Consider the following 23,725-nt stretch of genomic DNA (forward strand, 5'->3'; position numbering starts at 1 on the left):
TTTTATTTTTGTAGTTACTTTTTTTACCATTTTTTTAAATGTATGTGTCTCCCAAATCTTTCCTTTCTTTATAATGCACATAACTTTGCGATAGTTTTTAGTTATACATATACACGAAAAAAAAAACAAAACAAAAAATAAAACCAAAAAAAATAATGTTATTTTTTTAATAATTTAGTTCTGGACAAAGATATTTTATTTCAAAATCCTCCCTGCCTGTTAATCATTCAATTACTTTTTTAATATCATATTTGAATTTAAAAAATAATTTCACTAAAAAAATGTATATTTCTCATTTGTTAATCTATTTTTCATCTACAAGAATTTCGAGTATTTAAAGGAAACTGACATGGAAAATCGTTTATTTCCGTGACATACGTTTTTACGATTTCCAAGATTTTGAGTTGGCAGAAGAAACGTATTCTGCTTTTGTACACAGTCAATGTTATATATGTGGATTTAGAATCATTGAATTTATCCCGAAGTATATGGTTCATTTCCTCGCTTTTTAGGATAAGAATTGGGAACCGTTTTTTTTTTACTCAAAATGACAACAACTTCCCAGTCAACGGATTCCGTTTCAACGACCATCATAGTTAAAAGTCACAGTAATACAGCTAAGAATGTCGAATAGTAATGAAGTAGTTGTAAATTCCATTGTACAAATGACCAGAGAGTCAGTTCTCATCGGTAAAAAACATTCAAATCAGAAATGTTTGACATGATCATTGATTTGTTTTTCCCCTTAGGCAGTAGTGGCTCCTTCAAGCAATTCTGCAACGAAACGTCCTCAATCATCAGGACATCGTGGACAACACTTACCTGAACGTTTTAGTACATAATTTTTGCATTCAGTGAATTTAAAGTTGTAGGGTCAATAAGTTGTGGACCTGTACGGACGGTCCACAACTTATTAACGGCTTTGAATATGTGCATCATCGAAATATTGATTTTAGACCCCATGTTTCTATTGACCAAATCCGTTTCTGAAAATTTAGAGTCGATTTTTAAATGTCTGTCCGTCCGTCTGTCTGCTTGACCGGCTGGTGCGCAAGATAACTCCCGAAGGGAGCAACCGATTTTGTCCAAACTTTACACATCGTAATTGAGGGTATCGGATGGGGAATATCGGAATATCCACTCCTTCTGGTGCTTTCCCCACAAAATGGTTAAAATTGTGCTAAAAATTATTTTTATAATATCGAACGGATTATCCGATTTGAACAAAAATGTTTTCACATATTATCTTTATTAAGGCTAGATCAAGTCCAAAGATGGAACCTATTGGTCCACCACTTCTGGTACCTCCCCCACAAATGAAAATTCGAAATTCTCAATATTTATAAATTATATATTAGGCTAATAAAATTTCTGATTTGAATCAAATTTTGTACAGCCATTTATCTTTACCAAGCATAGATCAAGTAGGAATATTATTATCACTACGAAACGTAGATCAGGTCCAATGATATGCAACCCATTAGTCCACTCCTTCTGGTACCTCCCCCACAAAGGGTAAAAATTTGCAATATTTTTAAATCCAATTTAAGGCGAATGGAATGTCCGATATAAACCAAACTTTGCACAACCTATTATCATTATCAAGTCTACACTAAGTCCGAAGATGGGACCCTTTGGTCAACTCCTTGTAGTACCTTTCCCACTATGGGTCAAAATTGTGCAAAAAGTTAATTTTTTAATATTACGCGAACGAACTATCCGATTTAAACCAAACTTTGTACCAAGCGTATATGAATTCAGAAGATGCCAATATTTGGCGATTCTTTTATCTTTACAAGGCCTAGATCAAGTCCCCAAAGCTCCTCCGATCGAAATTAAATAAAGAGGCATATAGCTTCCACAGAAAACAAAAAAAAATTTTTTTTTTTTGAATGAAACCACTTTTGATTTGTTCGATGGTAAAAAGAAAGTAAAGAAAACCCGATCGAAATAGAATTACGAAATTGAAACAATTCCGGTCGGAATTTATGGCATACCTGAAAATTACTTATCTTCTATTTGAAGAACATGCACTTATAGAGTGATAGGCTGTGCTGAGTGGACAATTTTCCTACTCTTTTGGAGTACTTGAGAGCGGTTTCGCTGAAGTGTATTACGAAGGGTCTAACCACCAGTCAATTAAAAAAAATTGAACTCTTCAGAAGGGCAATTTTGTAACGCTTTTGATGATTACTCTTTCATATCTTTCATATCAATGAAATCATTATACATATACTCATTAGAGTGTTAGAATTCTGAAGGTTTCCATGAATACATTTCCTGGTTTTTCTTCTTCTAGTACTAAATTATTAAAGAAAATCATTAAAATATAATAAAAAAAGAGATATTAGTATTAAGACTTTTTAGAAAAAAAAATAAAAAAAATACTATGAAAAAAAAAACACTATTAAAAAAAAAACAAAAAAGCTCTCATGTTGCCTTAAAAATTAGACTGATTTTTCTAATAAATTTAATAAACCACATAAATAATAAAAAAATAACATAATAACTAAAAACCACACACAAATAAATAGAGACAAATTTCATAACCACACACAACAATAATAAACTAAACATACCCATTTAAACCAACATTTTATAACAAAATATTTAAAATGAAAAAAAAACTCCTTTAATTCTTCCTAATTAGTATTCAACTAAAATACAATTATTATTAATATTAAAAAAATAAATTTAGTTTCTCCCTAACACTCTGTTTTTTTAATAAATAAAAAAGCATTACAAAATTTCCCTTGAGAATAACCTGTGTATATTTTTGTTTGTATATAATAAAAGGCTCATTACATAACATAAATTATATACAAAAATATATATTATGAAAAATAAAACCAAACTATACAAAAAATATATATAAAAGCATATCAATTATGTAAAGTAATTAAAATAAACTCTATATACATAAATACAAATTATAAAATTAAAAAAAGAAATGGTGCATATTTTCATCTAAACCATAAGTTTAATAAAAAAAAAACAAAACAAAAAAACCCAAAAAAATATTTTGAAAATTGAATTTTGTGCAACCAATTGTTATTAAAAAAAATAAACGGTTTGAATCTATATATGTAACATAAATAATAACCTCATAAATTAATCTCAAAAAGAACCACACTATCTCCTGTTTCGCTTTAACTCTTCCTAACTCTCTATCTCTCTCAATTCATTTTAATATCGTTCTATTCTCTCAACTATGAAAATAAAATATATATAAAGGAATTCAATTAAAAATTATGATGAAAAAATATTTAACAAAAAAATGTTTTAAAAAAATAATGAAATCAATATTATCATAATCAATATTAGCTTTGTAAATAGTTAAAAAGATATTACAACAATTATTGTACAATTACAAAATTATTATTATTATAAAAGTAACGAAAACAAAAGAATACAAGAAACTTAAAAACAAAGAGAAATTGAAACAAATTAATTGAGTTAATAAAAATTATTACAAAAAATAATCATATTTTTTATTTAAAAATGAATTTTAAAATTTCTACTTGGTTAGCCAATGAGGAAAATATTTAAAGATGCCTTAACATATTATGTTGTTTTCACAGAAACATTCTTATCTGATTCCAACATACACTTCAATATCGACCATTATTAAATTTTGAGTGCTCCTTGTGGTACGAATTTACAAAATTACCTTCATATCTCAACACTACACACCAATTCTGATCGCAACATAAATTATGATCAATATTATATTTGGTACTATTCATTACCTCTTTTTACACTTGTGGTACTTATTTCCAAAACTAATTCCATGTTTTATGATTCGAGATCTATTTCTATTTCATTCAAATCCAAACTTTACTATATTTAGAACCATTTTAGAACATAATGCAAAATTTCCATGAGTTACCAACCTCAACAATCCAATTGGAATCATATTTACAAATTTCGGCATTCCAGACTCAAAAATTCAAATTATACCAAATTTAGTACCATTTAATACTCATAACAAACTTCCAAAACTACATCCATACCCCAATCCTATCGGGTCACCAAAATCAATATTGTATCAAATTTAGTACCATTTAGTACACATAAGTACAAATTGTCATTTTGTACAAATTGTACTACATTTTGTACCATTTTTGTACACAATAATACAAAATTTCCATAAGTACCATAAGAATCATATTACCAAATTTCAGTATTCCATACCCAAAATTCAAATTGTACCAAATTTAGTACCACTTTGTACATATAAATACAAACTTCCAAAACTACATCCAACCCCAAACCTACACTCCAAAATAATTTTAATTCCACATTTTAGGATTCCAGCTCTATCGGGTTACCAAAATCAATATTGTATCAAATTTAGTAGCATTTAGTACACATAAGTACGAACTTCCAAAACTACATCCATAACCCAATCCTACACTATAAAATAATTTTAATTGCAAATTTCAGGATTCCAGCACGAAATCCAAATTGTACCAAATTTAGTACACATAAGTACTAATTTACAGAACTTCCCACATACCCATGTCGTACCCTCCAACAGTAACCTTAATTTCAAATTTCAGGATTCTAGCTCTATCGGATCGCCTGGCATTAAATTTGGTATCATTTGGTACAAATTTCCGTTACTACCTACATCATACAATCCAATAGAAGTCTTATTTCCCAATTTCAGGATTCCAGGTCTATTGGTTCAGCCTGACTCCAAATTGTATCAAATTTAGTACCATTTCGTACACATAAGTACAAATTTAAAAAAATTTCTACATACCACAATCTAAGTTTCAAGATTCCAGCCCCTAATTCAAAGTGTACCAAATTTAGTACCATTTAGTACTTTTCGTATACATGAGTACACACTTCTAAAAGCACCTCCTTTTATCGACCCTACTTCTCAACCTTGATTCGCATTTTAAATTTAAATTTTTGTAACACTATCCGTTCAAATGCCAATAAATTGTAATAAATTTGGTACATTTTAGTCATTTTCGGACACTTATAGTTCGAACTTCCAAAACCCCTTTGATACATCTATCCTACCTTTCAACAGTGACCCTCATTCCAAATTTAAGTGTTCTAGCTTTACCGGTTTCGCCAAATACAAATTTTAGCCCTTTTCTGACTTATTGTTCGAACTTCCAAAAACCATAAAAAACCGCTCTATCAGTGACCCTAATTCCAAATTTAAATTTTTTAGCTCTATCCGTTCACATGCCAAGAAATTGTAACAAGTTTGGTACATTTTAGTACTTTTCGGACTTATAGTTCGAACTGCCAAAAACCCTTTTGGTACATCTATCCTACACTCCATCAGTGACTCTCATTATAAATTTATGAGTTCTAGCTCGCCAAATACGAATTTCCAAATCCGAGCCCTATCTGACACCTTTGGACTAAGAGTGACCTTTGTCTGGGCGTTGATGAAATCGTTATGTCAGTCAATCACTTTACTCTGTTATTAGTATAGATATCTACAGCTTCTCATATTCGATAGAAATTATCCTTAGTTTGCCAAATGTCGACATTTAGAAAAATAGGTTTTTTAAATGCCTCAGAACTTCCATTTGGACAGCCGCCTTCAATGATTGAGATCCAAGCAACACGTAGAAAAAAACAGTATAGTATATTAGATTACACACCCTTCAGGATACTATTTATGACGTGAATAAGAGACGACACACCCTTCCGGAAATCACCGGGGTTGCTCATATATTTTTTTGGATTTTTAATCTCCTTCGAGATTTGTTATATCTACAAGTAACCTATTTTTGAATACGAGATGGTTTGATGATATGGTAGAATAATGTTACCCGATTCGACGATTTTGAAATATTCAGGGCCCTCGGGAGAGTAGATTGCTTCGCTTTCATGTTAATTAAATTTGGAGGTCAGAGTTCGAAAAACAATTTTGATATTTCTCTTCTTCAAAAAAACAAAAAAAAAAAAAGGAATGATTTTCCTTGGAGATGATCGATGACTTTTTTTGCCTCTGGTGTATTACTGGGACAACTGTGTCTGGTTTGGTCTTAATAATCTTCTTTGGTCTTAATATTTTCGTAGTAACATTTTTACCACAAAGGAGTTGATCGCAATATCCCAATCTTAAAAAAATAATTTTGTTGTTTTTGTTTCTTTTTGCCTAGAAAACAAACTATGACAAAAATTTATTTGATTAATTGCTAATTTAAAATAAGAAAAAAAAAACAAAACTTATTCTAATTTAGTTGGTGGCCATATTGGCATCAATTCCGATAATGAAACATCATATAAAATATTTTGATACTCATGGAGTAAAACTGGAAATAAAGAAAAAAGAAAAGTTAACAAAAAATATACTAATTATTTTAAAATACGGGAAAATACATACAGTTCGGATTTTTCTCCCATTCATCGAATAGTTTTTGTCGGTTATTGATTTGTTTGACAATAAGGCAACGCTTAAATTTCAATAGGGCATCATTTAGATTGGACCAACTTTTCGTCATGGCAGAGGGTGTTGATTTCAGTTTGCTTTTGAAGGGTACAAGTTGTGGACACACCTGACCATCTAATAAGAACATGGCAAAGTAGCTGAAATGAAAGAGAAAGATAGATGTTTTTATGTTTTTAAAAAAATATATTTTCTTCAACTAACTTACCAAAAAGCCTTCTCCTCCATGGGCATTTCAATTTCCGTCAAAGGCAAATCCCAACCGGCCTTACCAAACGTGGCATCGACATAACAATAAATTTTACCATCTTCCGACTTATAACGTGGCAGCGGATCTTCCTTAATAGCCTTGATATTGCACAACAATGGCACATAAATCAATAACCATTCCGGTTCAATGGCTGTGATGCCACGTATAAACATTTTTGTCGAATCACCATTTTGTATTTCATATGCTTCCTGATAGATTACCCATTCGGGTAATTTTTGTTTTAGCACAGACGAGGAATGTATAAAGACAGGTTCCTCCATATCCATACAATTGTAGGCATATTTCAAACGTCGTTTCTCTTCCTTATCACTGATGTCTTCCAAGGGAACCTTGCGAGCGACTTTATCACCCATACCGGAGAGAAGAATTTGTCGTAAAAATCTCGCCTGAGCATCTGTGGGTGGTGGCATAGAGGGGTCTACACACAAATTCACCGAGGAGATGGAGAGATTAATTTCATTGGTTAGTTGTACACGTAGCTTGCGTACTTCGGAAACGGCCTTGTGACGTAAACCATTATCGGCACAAAATTTCACCAATTCTCCCTTGGAGCCAGCATATTCAGCAGCACCAACCGCTCGCAGAAGGACCATAGGATCGCCCAACAATTGGTAATTTCCCGTGGAAGCCCATGATTGTCTTTTCTTTTGCCATTTATTTATGGCAGCAGATCCATCTTCCTTTTCCTTATCGAAATTAACTTCAACCAGAACTTCTTGCACTGATAAAGCGGCCACCAAACACACTGTGTATGGTAGCAAATCTTGTTGATGCGACAGGGCCAGCATTTTGCCAAAACGTGGAGCCACCGGGAAACGGGATATAATGTGACCCAAACGTGTTACAATTGGTGGTACATCTTTTGTACTCTGGGCATCCTCGACCTTTTCTAATGCTCCTAAAATAATCAAACGCTGCTCAGCAGCTTTTAATTGTACAGCATCGGGTGGTGAAGGGAAGGGGAAATTAATGACACGATCAATACCCATACAACGCATTTGTAACATTAAATCATCCACAGGCTTTTTCTGAATATCTGGCAGTGAGAAATCCTCAAATTCATCGTTGTACACCGCACTGGAATACAAGCGATAACAGTGACCAGCACTAACACGACCCGCACGACCTGCTCTTTGATCAGCAGAGGCCTTTGAGGTGTATGTAACCACGAAGGCACTGACACCTGTGATTTTATCATATAGCCGTGTCTTTTGTTTGCCACTATCCACCACATATTTAATATTGGGAATGGTCAGGGAGGTTTCTGCCACATTTGTGCTTACAATGCAAAGGCGACAGCCCTCTGGTGGAGGTTGGAAAATACGATTTTGTTTTTCCGTAGATAGCAAGGAATACAGAGGCAAAACCCACAAGGGTTGTTTGGTTGTAGCTGCAGCTGTGCCTTCATCCAATTGCTGGGCAGATTCATCATCGTCATCTTCATCATCCAAATCACCTTCTTGATGATTATCCTCCCCTGCAGCTTCTTCCAAAAGATCAGCTTCAGTATCATCACCGGGTAATTTATAATCATCCAAATTAATTTTAGGTAATGCCAATTGGGTGAGGAATTTTTTCTTGGATTTGCGTACATTTCGTATGGCACGTTTCATATCGAACTCATCATCGGAATCACGAGATTGTGTTGGAGGCATTTCTTCATCGTCTGCGTTATTTTCTTCTTTCTCCTCCTCCTTCTTATCTTCAATGGCTTTGGGTTTTTGTTTATTCACATCTGGATTATATGGGAAAGTTCTTCTCAATTTGCGTACCAACTGATTCACCTCCTGCTGACCGGTAAGGAAAATTAAAATACCTCCCTCCGGAAGTTGTGAATGTATTTTTACAGTTTTACGATATGCCTCTTCGACATAATTTTCGGGAGTATGTTTTTGAAAATGTACAGTAACCGGATACTGTCTGGCCTCAACTTTCAATAGAGGTGGGGGATTTTTAAACAGCCTGGTATTACCGGTAAAATCTTCAACTCTTAAAGTGGCAGACATAATAATCAATTTCAATGGATTACCACCTCTTTTCAAACGTAGTGGGACAATACGGGAGAGGAGACCCACCAATATATCTGTATATGCACTTCTTTCGTGAGCCTCATCCAAAATAATAACCGAATAATTTTTCAGCAGAAAATCCGATTCAATTTCCTTCAATAAGACACCATCGGTCATGAATTTGATTTTAGTCTCAGGTGTTACATTACCCTCGAAACGTATAAGATAGGAAACTTCCTTTTCGCTTAGATTCATTTCGGTGGCAACACGTTTGGACATGGCAATGGCAGCAACACGACGTGGTTCGGTTATACCAATTAATTTACCATTTTCACAATAGCCAGCCTCGTAAAGGAATTGTGGAATTTGTGTGGTCTTACCGGAACCCGTTTCACCAGCCACAATAATAATGTTATTCTCGTTGATAACTTCCATAACTTGTTGTTCCTCAGCCAAGATGGGAAGTTTGAGACGAGCAGCTTGGATTTCAGGATCACGGTGAACAGGTACATAAACTGTGGTTCGAGGAGGAGCCATAGGTTGTGCAGGTTTTTTCGGTTCCTCGGTTTTTGTGGTAGCACTGGGGGGTTTGGTTTCTGTTTCCTTGACGATGGTTTGTTCTGGTTTTGGTTTATCTTCTTTCGTGTCTTTTTTAGTTTCCTGGACATCTGTTTCTTTAGTTGCTGTTTCCATTTGTTGCTCACTTTCATCATCATCATCTTCTTCATCCTCACTGCTGCTGCTTTCATCCATACCCACATAGTTGGGATTACGTTTCTTGGCTTCAATATCTTCAACTTCTTCTGCTAAAAGTTTACGCTTGGCTGCCCCTTTTATGGAGCTAATTTTGGTACCCTCAGCCACCTGTGCTGCCTTTTGTCTTTGTAACTTTTTGGCCATTAACTCCTCGAGGGTATCTAATTTCTTGACACCCACTGTTTGGACCTGGCTAATGGAAGTATATTGTTTCAATTGCGCTTCAGGTACTTGGACTTTGGCCAAGGCTTCCAAAAGATCGGCACGCTAAGGAAAATTTAATAAATCATCATTAGAATTATACGCATTACACATCTTATACTACTTACCCCCTCTTTCTTCTTCTTCTTGTCCACAATTGCCTGTAAATGCTTCCTTTGTTTCTTGCTTAGAATCTTAACATTTTGCTTGTGTTCCACTTTAACTTTAGTTGCCCGCTTTTGTGAGGGCAATACCAACGCATTGGCCTCATCATAGCCTGCTCCAACGGAGCCACCTTCTATCTCCGATAATTCTAATTTCACCTGTAGCGTGAGACAAAAAATGAAAACATTCATTAATTCGCGGAATTAAATGATTTTTCCATCAAACTTACATTTTTTAATGCTGAATTATCGACAATAATTTCCTTTTGCTGCCTTGCCTTGGCATTATAAACCTTTTTACCCATTTTTTCGTCGTTTTATTAAATTTTTCTTAGTTTTTGTGGAGTCTGGTCGCATGCACGTTTTTCTTTGCTGTCTCTGCTGGCGTTGACGTTCACGTTGTGTGTGAAACTGTTGTTGGAATCATATAAACAAAACATATGTTGTTGTTGCGTACGGTATTATCGATAACAGCTGTTCACAACAGGGTGTAGCAAAACGATTTAAATGGTAACATTGTTTTTTTTTCCAATTAACTCCTCTCCTCCTTGGCTCACGTCCTGTTTGAAAATAGAATGTTCAGAGCCATGTCTCCATATGTAGCTTAAGCTACAACATTGACTTTATCCATAGATGGTGGTTTCTGTATTACAAGTCGACTTCGATCTCCTTCAAGAATTTTACCACTATGTTCAGACTTTCTAAGCCTTGTGTATCAGTGAACTCTTCTACTGTGAAGGAGTCACATAGTTGTGGGAAGCATCTTCTTTTGTTACTAAATTTACGACATCTGAAAATTACATGCGCGGCTGTTTCAGGTTACCCGCAGTCCTCGCAAAGATTGTCTGGTACAACATTCATTTTGGCTAACGTGTTCTTACAAAAACAGTGCCCACTTAGGATTCTGTTAATCTGTTTTTGTGAAGAAGGTTTAAGATTGCAATTTTTGAACCAATGTGTTCTAGTTAGAGAGGGAAAGATCTTATAAAAATGAGAATTACCGTTTCTTGCTACTTCCTCATATTCGTTACCCCATTCTTGCCACAAAACTTTGGCGATCTGATTTATAGCATCAGGTATCGGCCACGGAATTTCAAGAACAGTTCCTTCATTTACGGCATTCTTTGCTGCCCTGTCAACGATTTCATTGAATTTAATTGATGAGTGACCTGGAATGTAGTGCAAACATACTTTATCGGCAAAACAATTTACCTTATTTATAAAACAATCTATCAAATAACTCCTGTGCTTTTGACTCATTACGGCTTGAATGCCACTCAAACTGTCAGAAAGAATTGCGAACCTTTTAATATTGTTATTCTCAGCATATTCCACCGCTTTAAGGAATGCCAGCACTTCAGAAGACATGGATGATAATTTTTTCCTAGTATAAAAGGATTTTGTTGTATTTGAATTGACATGATGAAAGGCAGCACCAGTAACGTCACCGACCACTGACCCATCCGTGAAGAATAGCTCATAGCCAGCATCCTGAAGCTGATTTGTTTTCTCTATAGCAAGTTGCGCAATGATTTCTTGATTGACTTCTGACTTGTTGGCAGTGATTCCTTTAAAAAAGAGAAGGTCAGTACAAACTTTGTCCGAACCTAACCCGTACACTCTGGTAGAAGCAATATGATTTAATACTGATCCAAATTTCGTCCATACCTTGGCATAACTGGTGTTGATTTGTCTATTGTTTCTGACTAAAGATGCTCCTGGAAATTCGAACGCAACACATTTGGCTAGTTTCTTTGCAGTGGCAAGCTGGAATCTGTAAGTCGGAGGTAGTTCAGCCGCAAGATTATAGATAATAGGTATCGGTGTTGACCTTATAAGTCCTAAAGCTTTCCTCAAGTTTTCCTGGATTCCTGCTTTCAGCTTACGTTCTGACTCTTTTGTAAGGTTAGATAACGATGAGGCACCATATTCAATCTTGGGTCTGGCAAAAGCCTTGTAAAAGTGTATGGCCCTGCTTGGGCTTACACCAAACTTGCAGCCGCTGAGGATTCTAAGAAATTGACAACTATATTTGATGGCATTGGACGTCTCATCCATATGTACTTTGGCAGATCCACTGGCCGTGATGTTCACACCTAGATATTTAATTACATTGGTTTGACCCAGTTGACAGTTATTGATGGTGATGTTTAACTGCTTCGGCTGCCTATTGAAATGGACCACGCTTATTTTCTCTGTGTTGAAAGAAAGTTTCAAGTTGCTGCATACCTGGCTGAATTCCTGAATCTTACTTTGGAGCTTACATCTGGCAATGTCAAAACTGCTGCCGTAGCAGATAATAAAAAAATCATCAGCAAATTGGAATAGGCTGCAACCATCATCAATAATCTTATGCAATTCCGCCGTGTACGTATTAAAAAGTAAGGGACTAAGTCCACTGCCTTGTGGGAGGCCATTTCTGACTGCAATTGTTTCACCACCAAGACTAAGTGTGCGTCTACTCATGCCATCGTAAATCCATCTGATAATATGCACATTGAGGCCAATCTGGAACAGGATCAGTGACAATTTGCCGATATCCGTGTTGTCATATGCTTTTTCAATATCTACGCAAGCTCCTACTACCACTCTCTTATTAGCCTTATGCATCTCAATATTATTAATCAGGTCATTGATACACATCGTGGTGGATTTCCCCGGCATGTACGCATAAGACCTTCCTGGTATCACTCGGTTGTTTTCCAGATGATTTTGAATAAGCTGCTTGAGGGCTGCCTCTAATATTTTTTGAGGTGCACACATCAAAGCAATAGGCCTGTAATTTTTGATTATAGACGGATCCTTGTTCCTTTTTGGGACCGGGGCAATTTTGATCTTTCTCCATTCTTCTGGAAAGACACCGTCCTCCCATATTTGATTCAGAACCTTCAACAACTTGATTCTTTCTGGATTGCCTAACCCATTTATCATGGCATATGAAATTCTGTCAGGTCCAGGGGCTGATCTCATCCTTCTGGTTTTGAGAAACTGTTCCATAGCCGAGAGCTGTAATTTTGGCTTGCTAGTTAACATTGTACCGAATGCTAGGTTCAGAGCATATTTGGGAAGATTCCGTGATATGCTTCAAAAACTCTCGATTTTGGTCCTCATTCCATGTGTTGTTGGGTGGCTTGTATTTCCGATATTTCTCACGTTAGCCATCTTGCTCCAAGCTTCCTTCAGTGGTATGTTTCCTGATAGATCACTTTGTAATTTTCTGAAATTTTTCCTCTTAAGCCTTGCAATCAGATTGTATAGCTTCCTTTCCGTTTCCGCTAACCTGGCTGAGTTTTCAAAACTGCTAAATCTTTGATTTGCTGCACGAAGATCAGCTCTCTTGTCATATAGCTCCTGAACCTTACTGTTCCACCATGGTTTGGGGACAAATCTGTTATCTGCATCAGCAATTATCGTGTTGTTATCTAGCACTCTACGGAAGTTATCTTGTATTGTCTGCAGATTATCGCCTATCTGCACACTGCCAATCTCATGTAGAAGCCTTTTTTTGAGAATGATCTTCCTATTGCCTACTGAAAACCGTTCAATTTGTATAATTATTGGTAGGTGATTACTATTTGTTATTTTATCCTGCCTTACTTGCCAGGAGGTTTGTAACGCCGTGCTATTTAAGAAAGACAAGTCAATGGTTGAATGAGTGTTGTTCAAGACAAACGTTGGTTCACCAGAATTGAGGCAGGAAAAATTATTTATATTAGCAAAACGAGCCAAAACATCACCTTGCGGATCTGTGTGGGTGTTACCCCATAATACAGACTTCGCATTAAAATCTCCAACAAGTAGCGTTGGGTTTCTTAAAGCATTTATTGTCTGAAAAAGATTGGTAATCATATCAATAAACATATTCCTGTTAGTATTGGGGGGGATATACATAACTACTAGGTTAAAGGGATTTTTTGAGTTTAATATAGAAATGCCTATTACCTCATCCTCAGAGTCGAATTTAATAAGAGAAAATTTAAATTTGCGTTTGATGTAGATTCCTACACCACCGTATCCGTCACTTCTCTTTTTTCCATAAAAGTTATAATTACATATATTAGTGATGGTGTCATCCCTGACCCATGTTTCAGTCAAAAGTGCAATGTCAATATTCTCTTTCTCCAGGAAAAGCTCCAATAGATCCTTATTTCCTTGTTTATTTATGCTTTGTATATTATACTGCAAAATTTTCAATGACATGACGGGGGTTATATATCTGATATGATCACTTCTTCAATGATGCTGGCATTTTCATGCGCTCTGACACCTGGTTTAATCAACATTACATCAAAATTTAGGATTTCATTTCGTAATTTATCTTTAATATTATTTAAAGTGGCCGTCTGCTCGTTACTCAACTTACCAATGCTCTGAGAGGCAAGCTCATTTACGCTGTTTAGGAGTGAGTCTAACACTTCCTGCGTTTTTCGGATCACTGATCCATTAGGTGATCTATAAATTTCTCCCTCCTCTAACGCTTCTCTATACTCCTGCATATTTCTTCTAGCATTCTCATTTTCTCTCTGTTGATTTCTGTTATTTTTAGTAACCTTGGCAAATGAGCTTTTAGCATGTATGTAGTTCGCTGATGCTGCATTATTGTCAATTGTTTTACCCCTTGTTTCGCCTTGCTTTCTATGCGCTACGTCTAAAGTTGGAAAAGTTGAGTCTATATTGTCTGCCAGGATATTAAAGCTGTTAAAATGTCCAGCGTACCTTTCCCTCGCCTCCTTCCTGGATAGGTTCTCCACTGTCATAATTCTCTTCATTTCATACGCACGCTGTCTCGCAGGACAGTTTTTTTCCAACGGGTTATGATCACCTTTACAATTTACACATATGATCTTCTCAGCACAAGGCTGGTCCTTTTCGTGTGGGGAAAAACATCTTTTGCATGACTCCAGTCTCTGCTTGCAATGCTCCGCCGTGTGTTCATGGCGGTAACACCTATAACATCTGCCAAATTGAATGAAATGTTTTACTTCCGTTTTATGATATTCGTAAATTCTGACTGTTTGTGGCAATTCAAGCCCCTTGAACCATATTTTTACTCTTTGGGTGGGCACCCGTGTGCCTTCCACCATCCTCGTCACCCTGTGCATTTTTAAAATTGCTATGTCAGATTTAATGGCCTCTGCCAGCTCCTCATCAGGTATGTCTGTTGGAATTCCAAATATTATTCCTATTTTTGATATGAAATGTGTAAAAATTTTTGGTTGGTAACCTTTTTCAACCAACTGTTCATTACCTACTAAAAGGTTGGCAGCTGAGGCACTTTTAAGGGTGACCTTCGCTCTGCCAAACCCAATCTTCCTTACTTCCAGAACACCTTGGATCTTAAAATTGACTATATATCTGGTTAGATTTACTGTATTTATTCCCGAACGATCATTTTCCTTTTGTATCTTATCCACATATACCACGTAAGGGCCTTTGTGGTCCATATCGTAAAAAATATGAAAGTTAGTTTTGTTAGCCTGACTACCAGATAGCGAGGACTCACCTGTAACGATGCTTCCCATAACTACACTCTGGCTATGCGCTTTTTTGTCATCACATGAAATGGTTTTTTTTCCTTGATTTTCTTCCGTTTCATAGCGCTTCTTTTTTATGCTGCTACTGCTGTTTCTTGTATTGCTTCTGCTTCGACTTCTGTTTCGGTTACTTCTGGTTGCCGCCGCTTCACTCGACGGCAAAGGTGGTGGGGGGAGGACTACGTCCTCCTCCATGTTGAAGCTGCTATCTCACTCTCACTTAATCGCACTTCTTTTGCTCTACTTGTGTGTGTATACCCACGCTACACCACCAACCAAAAAGGAAGACGTGATAGCCGGTACCGCTATAACGGGATCTTTGACTTGGCTTCACCAATTTATTCTTCTCTCTATTTTTCAATGCACAAAAAAACACGTGATCTTGACAACCCTTTGGGTGTCACATATAACCTCACTGGACAACACAAATTATTCTTTTGCTTGAGGATTAGAATATGTTCCTCCAGGAACTAGTTCTGCCACGGCACTTCCTTCTTTACTAGTCTTTATTAAGATACAGTTTATAGCTTTTAATGTACGTCACAATTTTGTACGAGATGACAAAAGTCACATTCACAAACGAAAAACACATATAATTGATTTAATTTCCACAGTCTATGCTGTTTGATACGACAATTTTTTCCTTTTTCCTTTTTTCCAATGGCAATACTGCCATAATTCATTACAACGATTGCCAAATTCAGTTTACGCTTCACCACAACGAGCGAAAAAAATTTCAGGTGGTTAAAACCAAAATTTCGCGTGGTTAAAATCACGAACACAAATTTTTCTTTGTCTTTTTTTTTTTTTTTTTATAAATTCTTTCCTTTTATTTAAAAGTTCATAAACACGATAAAAAACACATTAAAAGTTTATTTTCACACAAGACGATTGCTTGCAGACTTTCCCATAAAGGGAGGTCTCTTTGACCAAATCACTTATACACAAAATGCGCAGTTAACTTTGCTTGTTAATTTAAAGTACAGTTTTTCTTTAAGACAGACACGAAACGAATAGTTTTACACAACTGTGCTCGATGGCGTCCTCCAAGATAATGTGGTAACATTGTTATCTTCAATGAATGGTTAATGGATATTCGTAGCGTTAAAAGCAACCGTTAAATTGTTTAAATATATTGAATAGGAAAATACTAAAATATATTAAAAATGTACTTAACTGCCAAATAATACATTTGTTCTATTTGTATATTCGATGCACCTTTATTCTATTGATGTTTCTCTGAATATAAACTAAGTATTAAGCGTGAGGGTCAAGGTAGGGTGGACAAGTGTGGGAGTAAAACCACCAATCTCCCTTGTTTCAGGTGTACCAGGTGTTTGTGTTGTATAGTTTTGTCTTTATTTATGTTTATTGAAATAAAAATTTAATTGTTCGTCCTCTAGGACTATTGGTGTCTGGGATGGATCCGCCCTGATGACAGATACACCATAGTGCCGAAGTAGGTGGCACGTAACAGTATTAAACCTGTGTCTTTAGTAGGCCTCCAAAACCCAAAAGGGCTATAAAAAATAAACATATTTATTTAAGTGTTTGTATTAAATTATTTAATAAGAAGGTAATTCTGAGGATGGTGCACTGTTAAGATCGGATGCGTAGCTATTCCTCATCACTATTCCTCATCATCATAATCTCAATGTCCGAGATCGGAAATGTGATAGGGTGTATGCGTATACGTTTCGTAGTTGTCAACAACAAGTTTTCTTTGGCAGCGCTCCGAGTGCTGCCGTCTAGCGACTTGAGGACCTTGTTCCTACTTCTCTGCATATCGCATAAAGTAGTGTCTTGTGCAGACGACTTGAAAAGGCTATAGAACGTTACACCCAGTATCTTGCTGTAGTTTGTGGTCGGAATCAATTCTCCATCGTCAATTATGTTTAGTGGGAGCTTCATTTCAGTCATCCATGTGGTGAACATTGTGGTTGTTGTTTTGGTGGCGGATATTTTCATATTCCCCAGATGGCAGAAATTTAAAAGATTAGCTTTGTAGAAGTTTCACCTTTCACAAATGTCATCAACAATGGTATCCGACATCATTGTCGTATAACCATCCTCATATATTACGATCTCTATGCCGTCCTATGGCTGGGGAATTTCAGAAAGGTAGATGTCAAATAATTCACTGTACTGGGTATGGACTTCCTATTTCTAAATTGCACATATAATTATCGACGTTTTAAACAGACCGGATATTTATCTTGTATGTCCTCGAATGGTGGACGGTATCGAAGGCTTTCGATAGATTAATTATCACCATAATTGTTCGGTTCCTAGGCCTGTTTTGGTTATGTTCTCTGCTAATGTGATGCTGTGTATCTTATGGAATCCATACTGATCTTGGCAACTGGAAAACAAATTCTCAGCGATGGGAGGAGTAGTGCCTTAAGTGTCTTCTACTAGCGACAGGAGTTAAATCGGCCTGTGCGAATCACCCCTTGTGCCTTCATTGCTATGCTTCAGTAGCCAGACCACCCTGCCTATTTTCGAGGCTTCGGGAACTATGTGGATGGTTAACGACAAGTTGAGGTCTGATGCTAATTATTCAAATTCGTGTTCGAACAGCTGCTTAAACACTGACTCATTCCCGGGGTGTTCAATGAACTGCCGGTTGACGGTTTCAAAGGCGTTCAATAGATCAAGTATCACCATTACGTCAATGTTACTCGGCCTGTTCTGATAAAGTCCTCGGCTAATGTGCGTGAAAATTGCGACAGGAGTGAAATCGGCCTCTAACCCTGCTGTCATCCTTGCCAGGGTCCACTCTGCTTATTGTGTTCGCAAGTTCTTAAATTCTTTCGCCCTCATGTCTTCAGGGGTCGTACGACGGAGAAGTTTTGGTCACCAGGTATGAAGCAAGCGGCAGCAGTAGTGATGATTCTAAGGAAATTACTAAGGGAATGGACAGCTATTTGAAGTGGTGATTGGTAAACTATCTGAAACCAGCCCAATAAGTTTTTCCATGGTTGTTGGTTTTAGTACGGCGTTCATAGGTAATAAAGCCGGTTGGTCTATTGACAGAGACGATGACGGGTTTCCAGGTTACGTCATTTATAAGACCCGGTGCCACTATGGTAATGTCTAGCGAACTGTGACAATTTCTCTTATCCCCGTAGGGTATCCTTATTAATCGTGCAAAATGTTGAGATATCAATTTGCTGTACTTGGGACGAAATGCGACAAAAATGCCTTACCTTCTAAAAGCGGACTGATATCCGGGAAATAATGCGGTGTACAGCTGTTCATCGACGATATATAAACCATTAGCACCTCTACCTCGGCATTTCCACGCTTTATTGCTGCCCCCCATTTATTCGATGTATGGGCCACTAGAATATTTAGAGAAAGGTCACAAACTAAAAGGCATATCTGTTTTCGGAAAGACTCAGAGCCACTTACATTGTCTAGAGCTCGTTGAATAGTGGCAAGCGCGGTATGAAGTCGAAACTGCATTATTCTCCATTGGTACAGACCGCGAACTGTAGCTTCGAAGGGTGTATATTTCTTACTTTGATCCTCCATCGGAATCTGCTAGTATTCATTTATTAAATTCAGGCAATTGACCTATCTGGCTTCCCCAATCTTCCCAAATATGTGTGATATCCTTGGTAACGAGACACATTTACTATTGACATGCCAGAAATCCATATATATTCTCCATGCCCCATTAATTTTATTCGCCGGGGTGATTGGCGAGATGTATACACAATTTAAGTGCCCATTCATCAATTGTTCAATAATCTTCCTACCTATAACGGCATATATAGCTGGGTTTCGCGAAGCTTATCGCAACATCATCCCGTGAGTACTATTTTGTGCTCAGCTTCGGTCAAAATTCGAAGCATGACTTAGAGATTCTGTAGTTATTCTTTGAGGAAGGTTTGTATTCATTTAGGCTGGGATCTCCAACCCATTTTCATGGTTCATAAAACATCTTGTAACTCCGATATTTACTGTAACATCTACGTGAATTCCTTCGGTGACAACAGAAGCAACTAAAGCTCCTGACAAACGCCCAGCAAAATTGAAAATTATCTCCCTCACATTATAAGCAAAATGACTATATCGACAGCATCGTCTGCAGACAATTCTGGTGTTTATTCCTGGTTCATTCGGTAATTTTGCTTCCGAATCTACAGCAGATGGGCTAGTATCCATATCCTGAGTCATTTCTAACAGATCGCTCTTACTAAGAAAATCTCTCCTTCGTATATACCATAGCTTTTTAGTGGAGATCGCTCTTACTATGAAAATCTCTCCTTCGTATATATGATTGTTTTGTAGTGGGCAAGTAGGTTTCGGAGAATGTTCTCCACTTTCTCGGCTTCTGTCGGGTTGTTGTGTTGCATGAGTTTCTGCAAATGAAATGCTGCCGTTTTTATGTATCTCTTCATATAGCTGCTCAAAGTAATGTAGTGACAGGGAAACCAGGGATCTTGTCAGAAACTCTTCCAAACGTAGGTAGATCCTGTCGGAAACTCTTCTGCTTCAGTGATTATTATTTCTAAATCGAACTAATGTTTATCATCTGAGCATTTCTTATATCACTACTCGCAGCCTATTTTCCTCTATGAATACATTATCGTTTATTCTATTCTCTCCAGATAATCCAAAGACTCACAGTCACCATCTTAAGCTAAATTCCATTTCCTTATTGGTTTTGTGAGACTGCGTTTAGTCAATCTGGTAAGCCTTGGTGAATAGTTTTGGGTCGTGATATTTGCTCAGGCACTGGTTAATCCGCTTTCTTAGCTCGTATGCCGTGCCTGTAATGTCTCCCAAATATGTTTAGCGTATCCTCGAAATTAATTTCCACATTCTTCTAATTTTTATGTTTTTATTTTTTATAATACTTTTTTTTATTAATTTTAATCTTAAAAACTACTTGATAATTTTAATTATTATACAAAATTACTTATAACAATTTTCTAAATACATAAATACTCTACTCTACTACATGTAGCGGGGGTTAATGTCTTTCCATGAAATCATCATCAACTTCTTCATTATGCGTCGATTTATGTTCATAGTTGTGGTGATGATGGACATGCTCCTCTTCGTCATCATATTCCTTTGCGGCCTGCTCGGCATGTTTATGATCATGCTGGTGATCGTGTTTCGCTTCATGATGGTGATGATGTTCATGTGAGACATGTTCCTTCTTAATAATTGGATGATGTTCTTCAATGATTTTCTTTTCCTCTTTCAGGACAATCGGTTTGTGATGATGATGGATGTGTTTCACAATGGTGTGCGTGTGCTTTTCGATTTTCTTGTGGACGGGTACATGAATGGTGATTTTCTTCTTTTTCGCGTGGGATCTAGGGGAGGAAGAGAGGAATATTGTAAATTGATTAGAAATTCCATTGGTTAGGAATGAGCAATTAATTCAATCATTCAAAAATGTTTCATATGAATTGTTATTGAAAATAAAATTGCAAGCGTATAAAGTGTTGGGCGCCACTTCAAACCGAGATGGAAGTTCTTTGAGTAAACTAAGTTTGAATGTTCATGGGCCTGTATCGCGAAGTAAGATTTTGTAGAAGCCTATATTTAAGGCCAAATTTAAGACTTGGGCCGGCAAGCGAATATCGGAGAAATCATCGGATTTCGGATTTTCTCCGACAAGTTTAAAGTTTTAAATCATGGGCAGATAATCTTCTCTACAACTCCAGAAATTAAGTAGCAAAAGCTGTGCATTGGGCAAAAGGAAGTGGAACTTCCCCAATTGTTTTAATAAATAAGGAGAATAAGTAGATTTGAGATGGTTTTGGTGTAGAAGCTCAGACCGATATACTTCATATTCTATAAAGCATTACCCACCCCGCAAAATTTAATGTAAAGAAAGCCTCAGAACTCGATCTGGATATTGAGAGCAATGAATGCTTCACAGAGTATCTGGATTTGCGAAAATAATATATTTATTTTTTCTGTTACTCCTCTTGGAAGCATAGGGCTTCCACAAAGCACCGCCATCTTACTCGGTTAGTTGCCGTGGTTTTTGCATCTTCCCATGTTAGGTTATTTTGTCTTAGTTCTTGGATTATTGTTCGCAGCCTGGTGTTTCTTGGTCGACCTCGATTTCTTGATCCTTGGGGATTCCATTCATGCGCAATTCTGGTTATGCAATGGCCATTCTTTCCTAAGGTGTCCATTCCATCTCCATTTCATACGTTTAATTTGCTTTTGTACGGGTTCCTGGTTCGTTTGATGGGAGGAGTATCGTCTCTTTGCTATAGGCGACAGGAGTGAAATCGGCCTGTACGATTCACCCATGCTGGTATCTTTGCTAAGTTTCAATAACGGAACCACCCTACACATTTTCCAGGTTTCAGGAACTATGTGGGTGGTTAGCGATAAGTTGAGGGCTGATTAAGCATTATCATGGATATTCCGTCCGCAACCAACGCGTTGAATGACTCACTCCTGGGGGCGCTCAATGAACTGCCGGTTCATATAACAGGCGCACATCTTCACATCTTCGTCCTGTCATCCTTTCTGCCAGGATTCGAGAGTGGCTTAACCCTTGCCCACAATTTACTTGCTTCAGATGGTCTAGTCACTGTTTCTTTTTGTGTACGCACACTAGCCTGTTGACTTCGAATGTAATTTCTCTCACCCTTGGTTCTTCCTTGGTTCATTGGCCAGTACCGTCGCCTCTGCTGGGATGTTTGATCTTCGATAGTATCGATTGTACTGAAATTCCTCTCAGCTACCTATGATCCGGTAAATAATGCGGTGTGAAGCTGTTTATCGTTGGGATATAAACCTTTAGCACTTCTACCTCGGCAGTTCACTCTGTACTAAAAATCATTAATATTGACCCAAGTCAATATTTTAGGAATTTTGGACACGTTTTTCAACCGAAATGTCTTTAATTTGTATTATTATTGGCTGATCAGTATAGAGCCCCACTTTGCTATAGCCCCATAAACACTAACCCCCCTATTAGGTAATTATCTTTTTCTAGATTACTTTTTCCAAGTCATTAGTGCTTTAAGACATAGATGATCTCATTCCATAAACGGTTCGATATTTTTCGCTCCGCCAAAAGAACTAAATCTTTCCTTCAGTTTCATAATTCCCATTAGTTCAATCCTTCATTTGTACAAGGATTTGTAAAAAAATGACGACTATAGTAAAAGGAAATAGGTAAGAGAGAACCAAAAAGAACGATTGGAGCAAAATGAACTAGATGAACGGAAACTGAACTAGGTGAACGAGAGCAGAAAATAATGACTGTAGTAAAACGAACTATGTGAATTAGGTGAACGAAAGAACCGGAGCTAGTACCGATCGTTCCTTTTACAGAATAGTTCCTTTGAACTAGTACGTTCTGGAACGACACAACTCTACTAATCAGTGTAGCCATTTACCGTGGTTAAGCATTAAGGTCGAAGATAACATCGCCTACAAGAACTCGTAACAATTAAGACTGAAAGTATTTTTTTTTTAAATTGTAAAATAGTAGCACTTGAATACTTAAAAGATAAGAAAATGATAAGAAATTGCATTCTTTCCGATAACTGAATGGTCCGCTTCTAAAAATTCCAACGGCATTCGAAACGTCACAAATAAATTAACAAAATGACGGAAATATGATTTTTTTGGAAAAGTCCTCCATTTTCGACTTAGAAAATAAGGAAGATCTTGACCAGAATAACGTGTTAAAATTTGGAATGGATTGGATGCTTAGCACGTGGAGTTATAGTGTAGGCCATTTGTAAAAACACGTGTTGGAAAAAAACGCCTTTAAAGATTGAGAATCCTTATGCCGTCGCTTGAGTTTAAAAGATATTTTTGTACATGAAAGAGACATTCTTGAATTAGTGTAGGCAAAAATTAAATATAAACTCAAAATTCAATTTTTTGAAATCAAAAATGGGGAGTTCCCTTAAAGAAGATTACGCAGAATACTTTTGTGTACCTTCCCCTTTAATTTGTTCTTTAAGACTTGACAATTTTTCTTTTCCATTCAGACCGCTTTTCTTAAAGTTTATTTAATTCTGGTCAAGTTTAGATATAATCCGATTTTCATATGTAAGGCCCGACGAGTAACTTACCCTGCATCCGCATAATCACTGTACAACACCAATGCCAATCCAACAATTAAGAAAAGTTGCAAACACTGCAAAACAGAATGATTCAAAAATTAACGATTTTCATAATCACTCTGTTGTGTCGATTATCACATTAGAATCTTTCTTACCAACTGCCGACTGTTCATGATGTTCGATTTTGAAAGAGGATTTAGAATGGGAAGTTATAAAACTTTATTCAAATTTGTATTGGTATTTCGTATTTGTTGTAATAAAAATCCGATATTTCTCTCTCTATTCGCGTTAATG

General features: G+C 36.6%; 2 protein-coding genes across 2 annotated transcripts; both read right to left on the reverse strand.

The window, feature by feature from the left end:
- Nucleotides 1-6,191: 6,191 nt before the first annotated feature.
- On the reverse strand, nt 6,192-10,147 carry LOC133330694 (probable ATP-dependent RNA helicase kurz). The gene is made up of 5 exons (XM_061539102.1): nt 10,055-10,147; nt 9,793-9,977; nt 6,636-9,730; nt 6,365-6,567; nt 6,192-6,293 (listed from the first exon to the last, which is right to left on the reverse strand). Exons 1-5 carry the CDS (start codon nt 10,131-10,133, stop codon nt 6,208-6,210), a joined length of 3,648 nt encoding a protein of 1,215 aa, XP_061395086.1. The 5' UTR covers nt 10,134-10,147; the 3' UTR covers nt 6,192-6,207.
- A 10,199-nt stretch (nt 10,148-20,346) lies between these two features.
- LOC133330696 (histidine-rich glycoprotein) lies at nt 20,347-23,604 on the reverse strand. Its single transcript, XM_061539104.1, has 3 exons — nt 23,587-23,604; nt 23,441-23,505; nt 20,347-20,698 (listed from the first exon to the last, which is right to left on the reverse strand). The coding sequence occupies exons 1-3, from the start codon at nt 23,602-23,604 to the stop codon at nt 20,347-20,349; spliced, it is 435 nt and encodes a 144-aa protein (XP_061395088.1).
- Between the last annotated feature and the right edge of the window lie 121 nt (nt 23,605-23,725).

Source organism: Musca vetustissima, unplaced genomic scaffold (assembly GCF_032173495.1).
Source record: "Musca vetustissima isolate MV318-11 ecotype Yass unplaced genomic scaffold, APGP_CSIRO_Mvet_v1 utg57942, whole genome shotgun sequence".
Lineage (NCBI taxonomy): Eukaryota > Metazoa > Arthropoda > Insecta > Diptera > Muscidae > Musca > Musca vetustissima.

What these genes read in the sequence shown, in the direction of transcription:
- LOC133330696 (XM_061539104.1), bottom strand. An exon ending in AGTGATTATGCGGATGCAGG is followed by an intron (nt 20,699 to 23,440) that starts GTAAGTTACTCG and finishes TTCCTCCCCTAG; the next exon opens with ATCCCACGCGAAAAAGAAGA.
- LOC133330694 (XM_061539102.1), bottom strand. Translation starts at nt 10,133, where the DNA reads ATGGGTAAAAAGGTTTATAATGCCAAGGCAAGGCAGCAAAAGGAAATT. An exon ending in AGAAGAAGAAGAAAGAGGGG is followed by an intron (nt 9,731 to 9,792) that starts GTAAGTAGTATA and finishes AATTTTCCTTAG; the next exon opens with CGTGCCGATCTTTTGGAAGC. An exon ending in ATGGGAGAAAAATCCGAACT is followed by an intron (nt 6,294 to 6,364) that starts GTATGTATTTTC and finishes CTTTATTTCCAG; the next exon opens with TTTTACTCCATGAGTATCAA.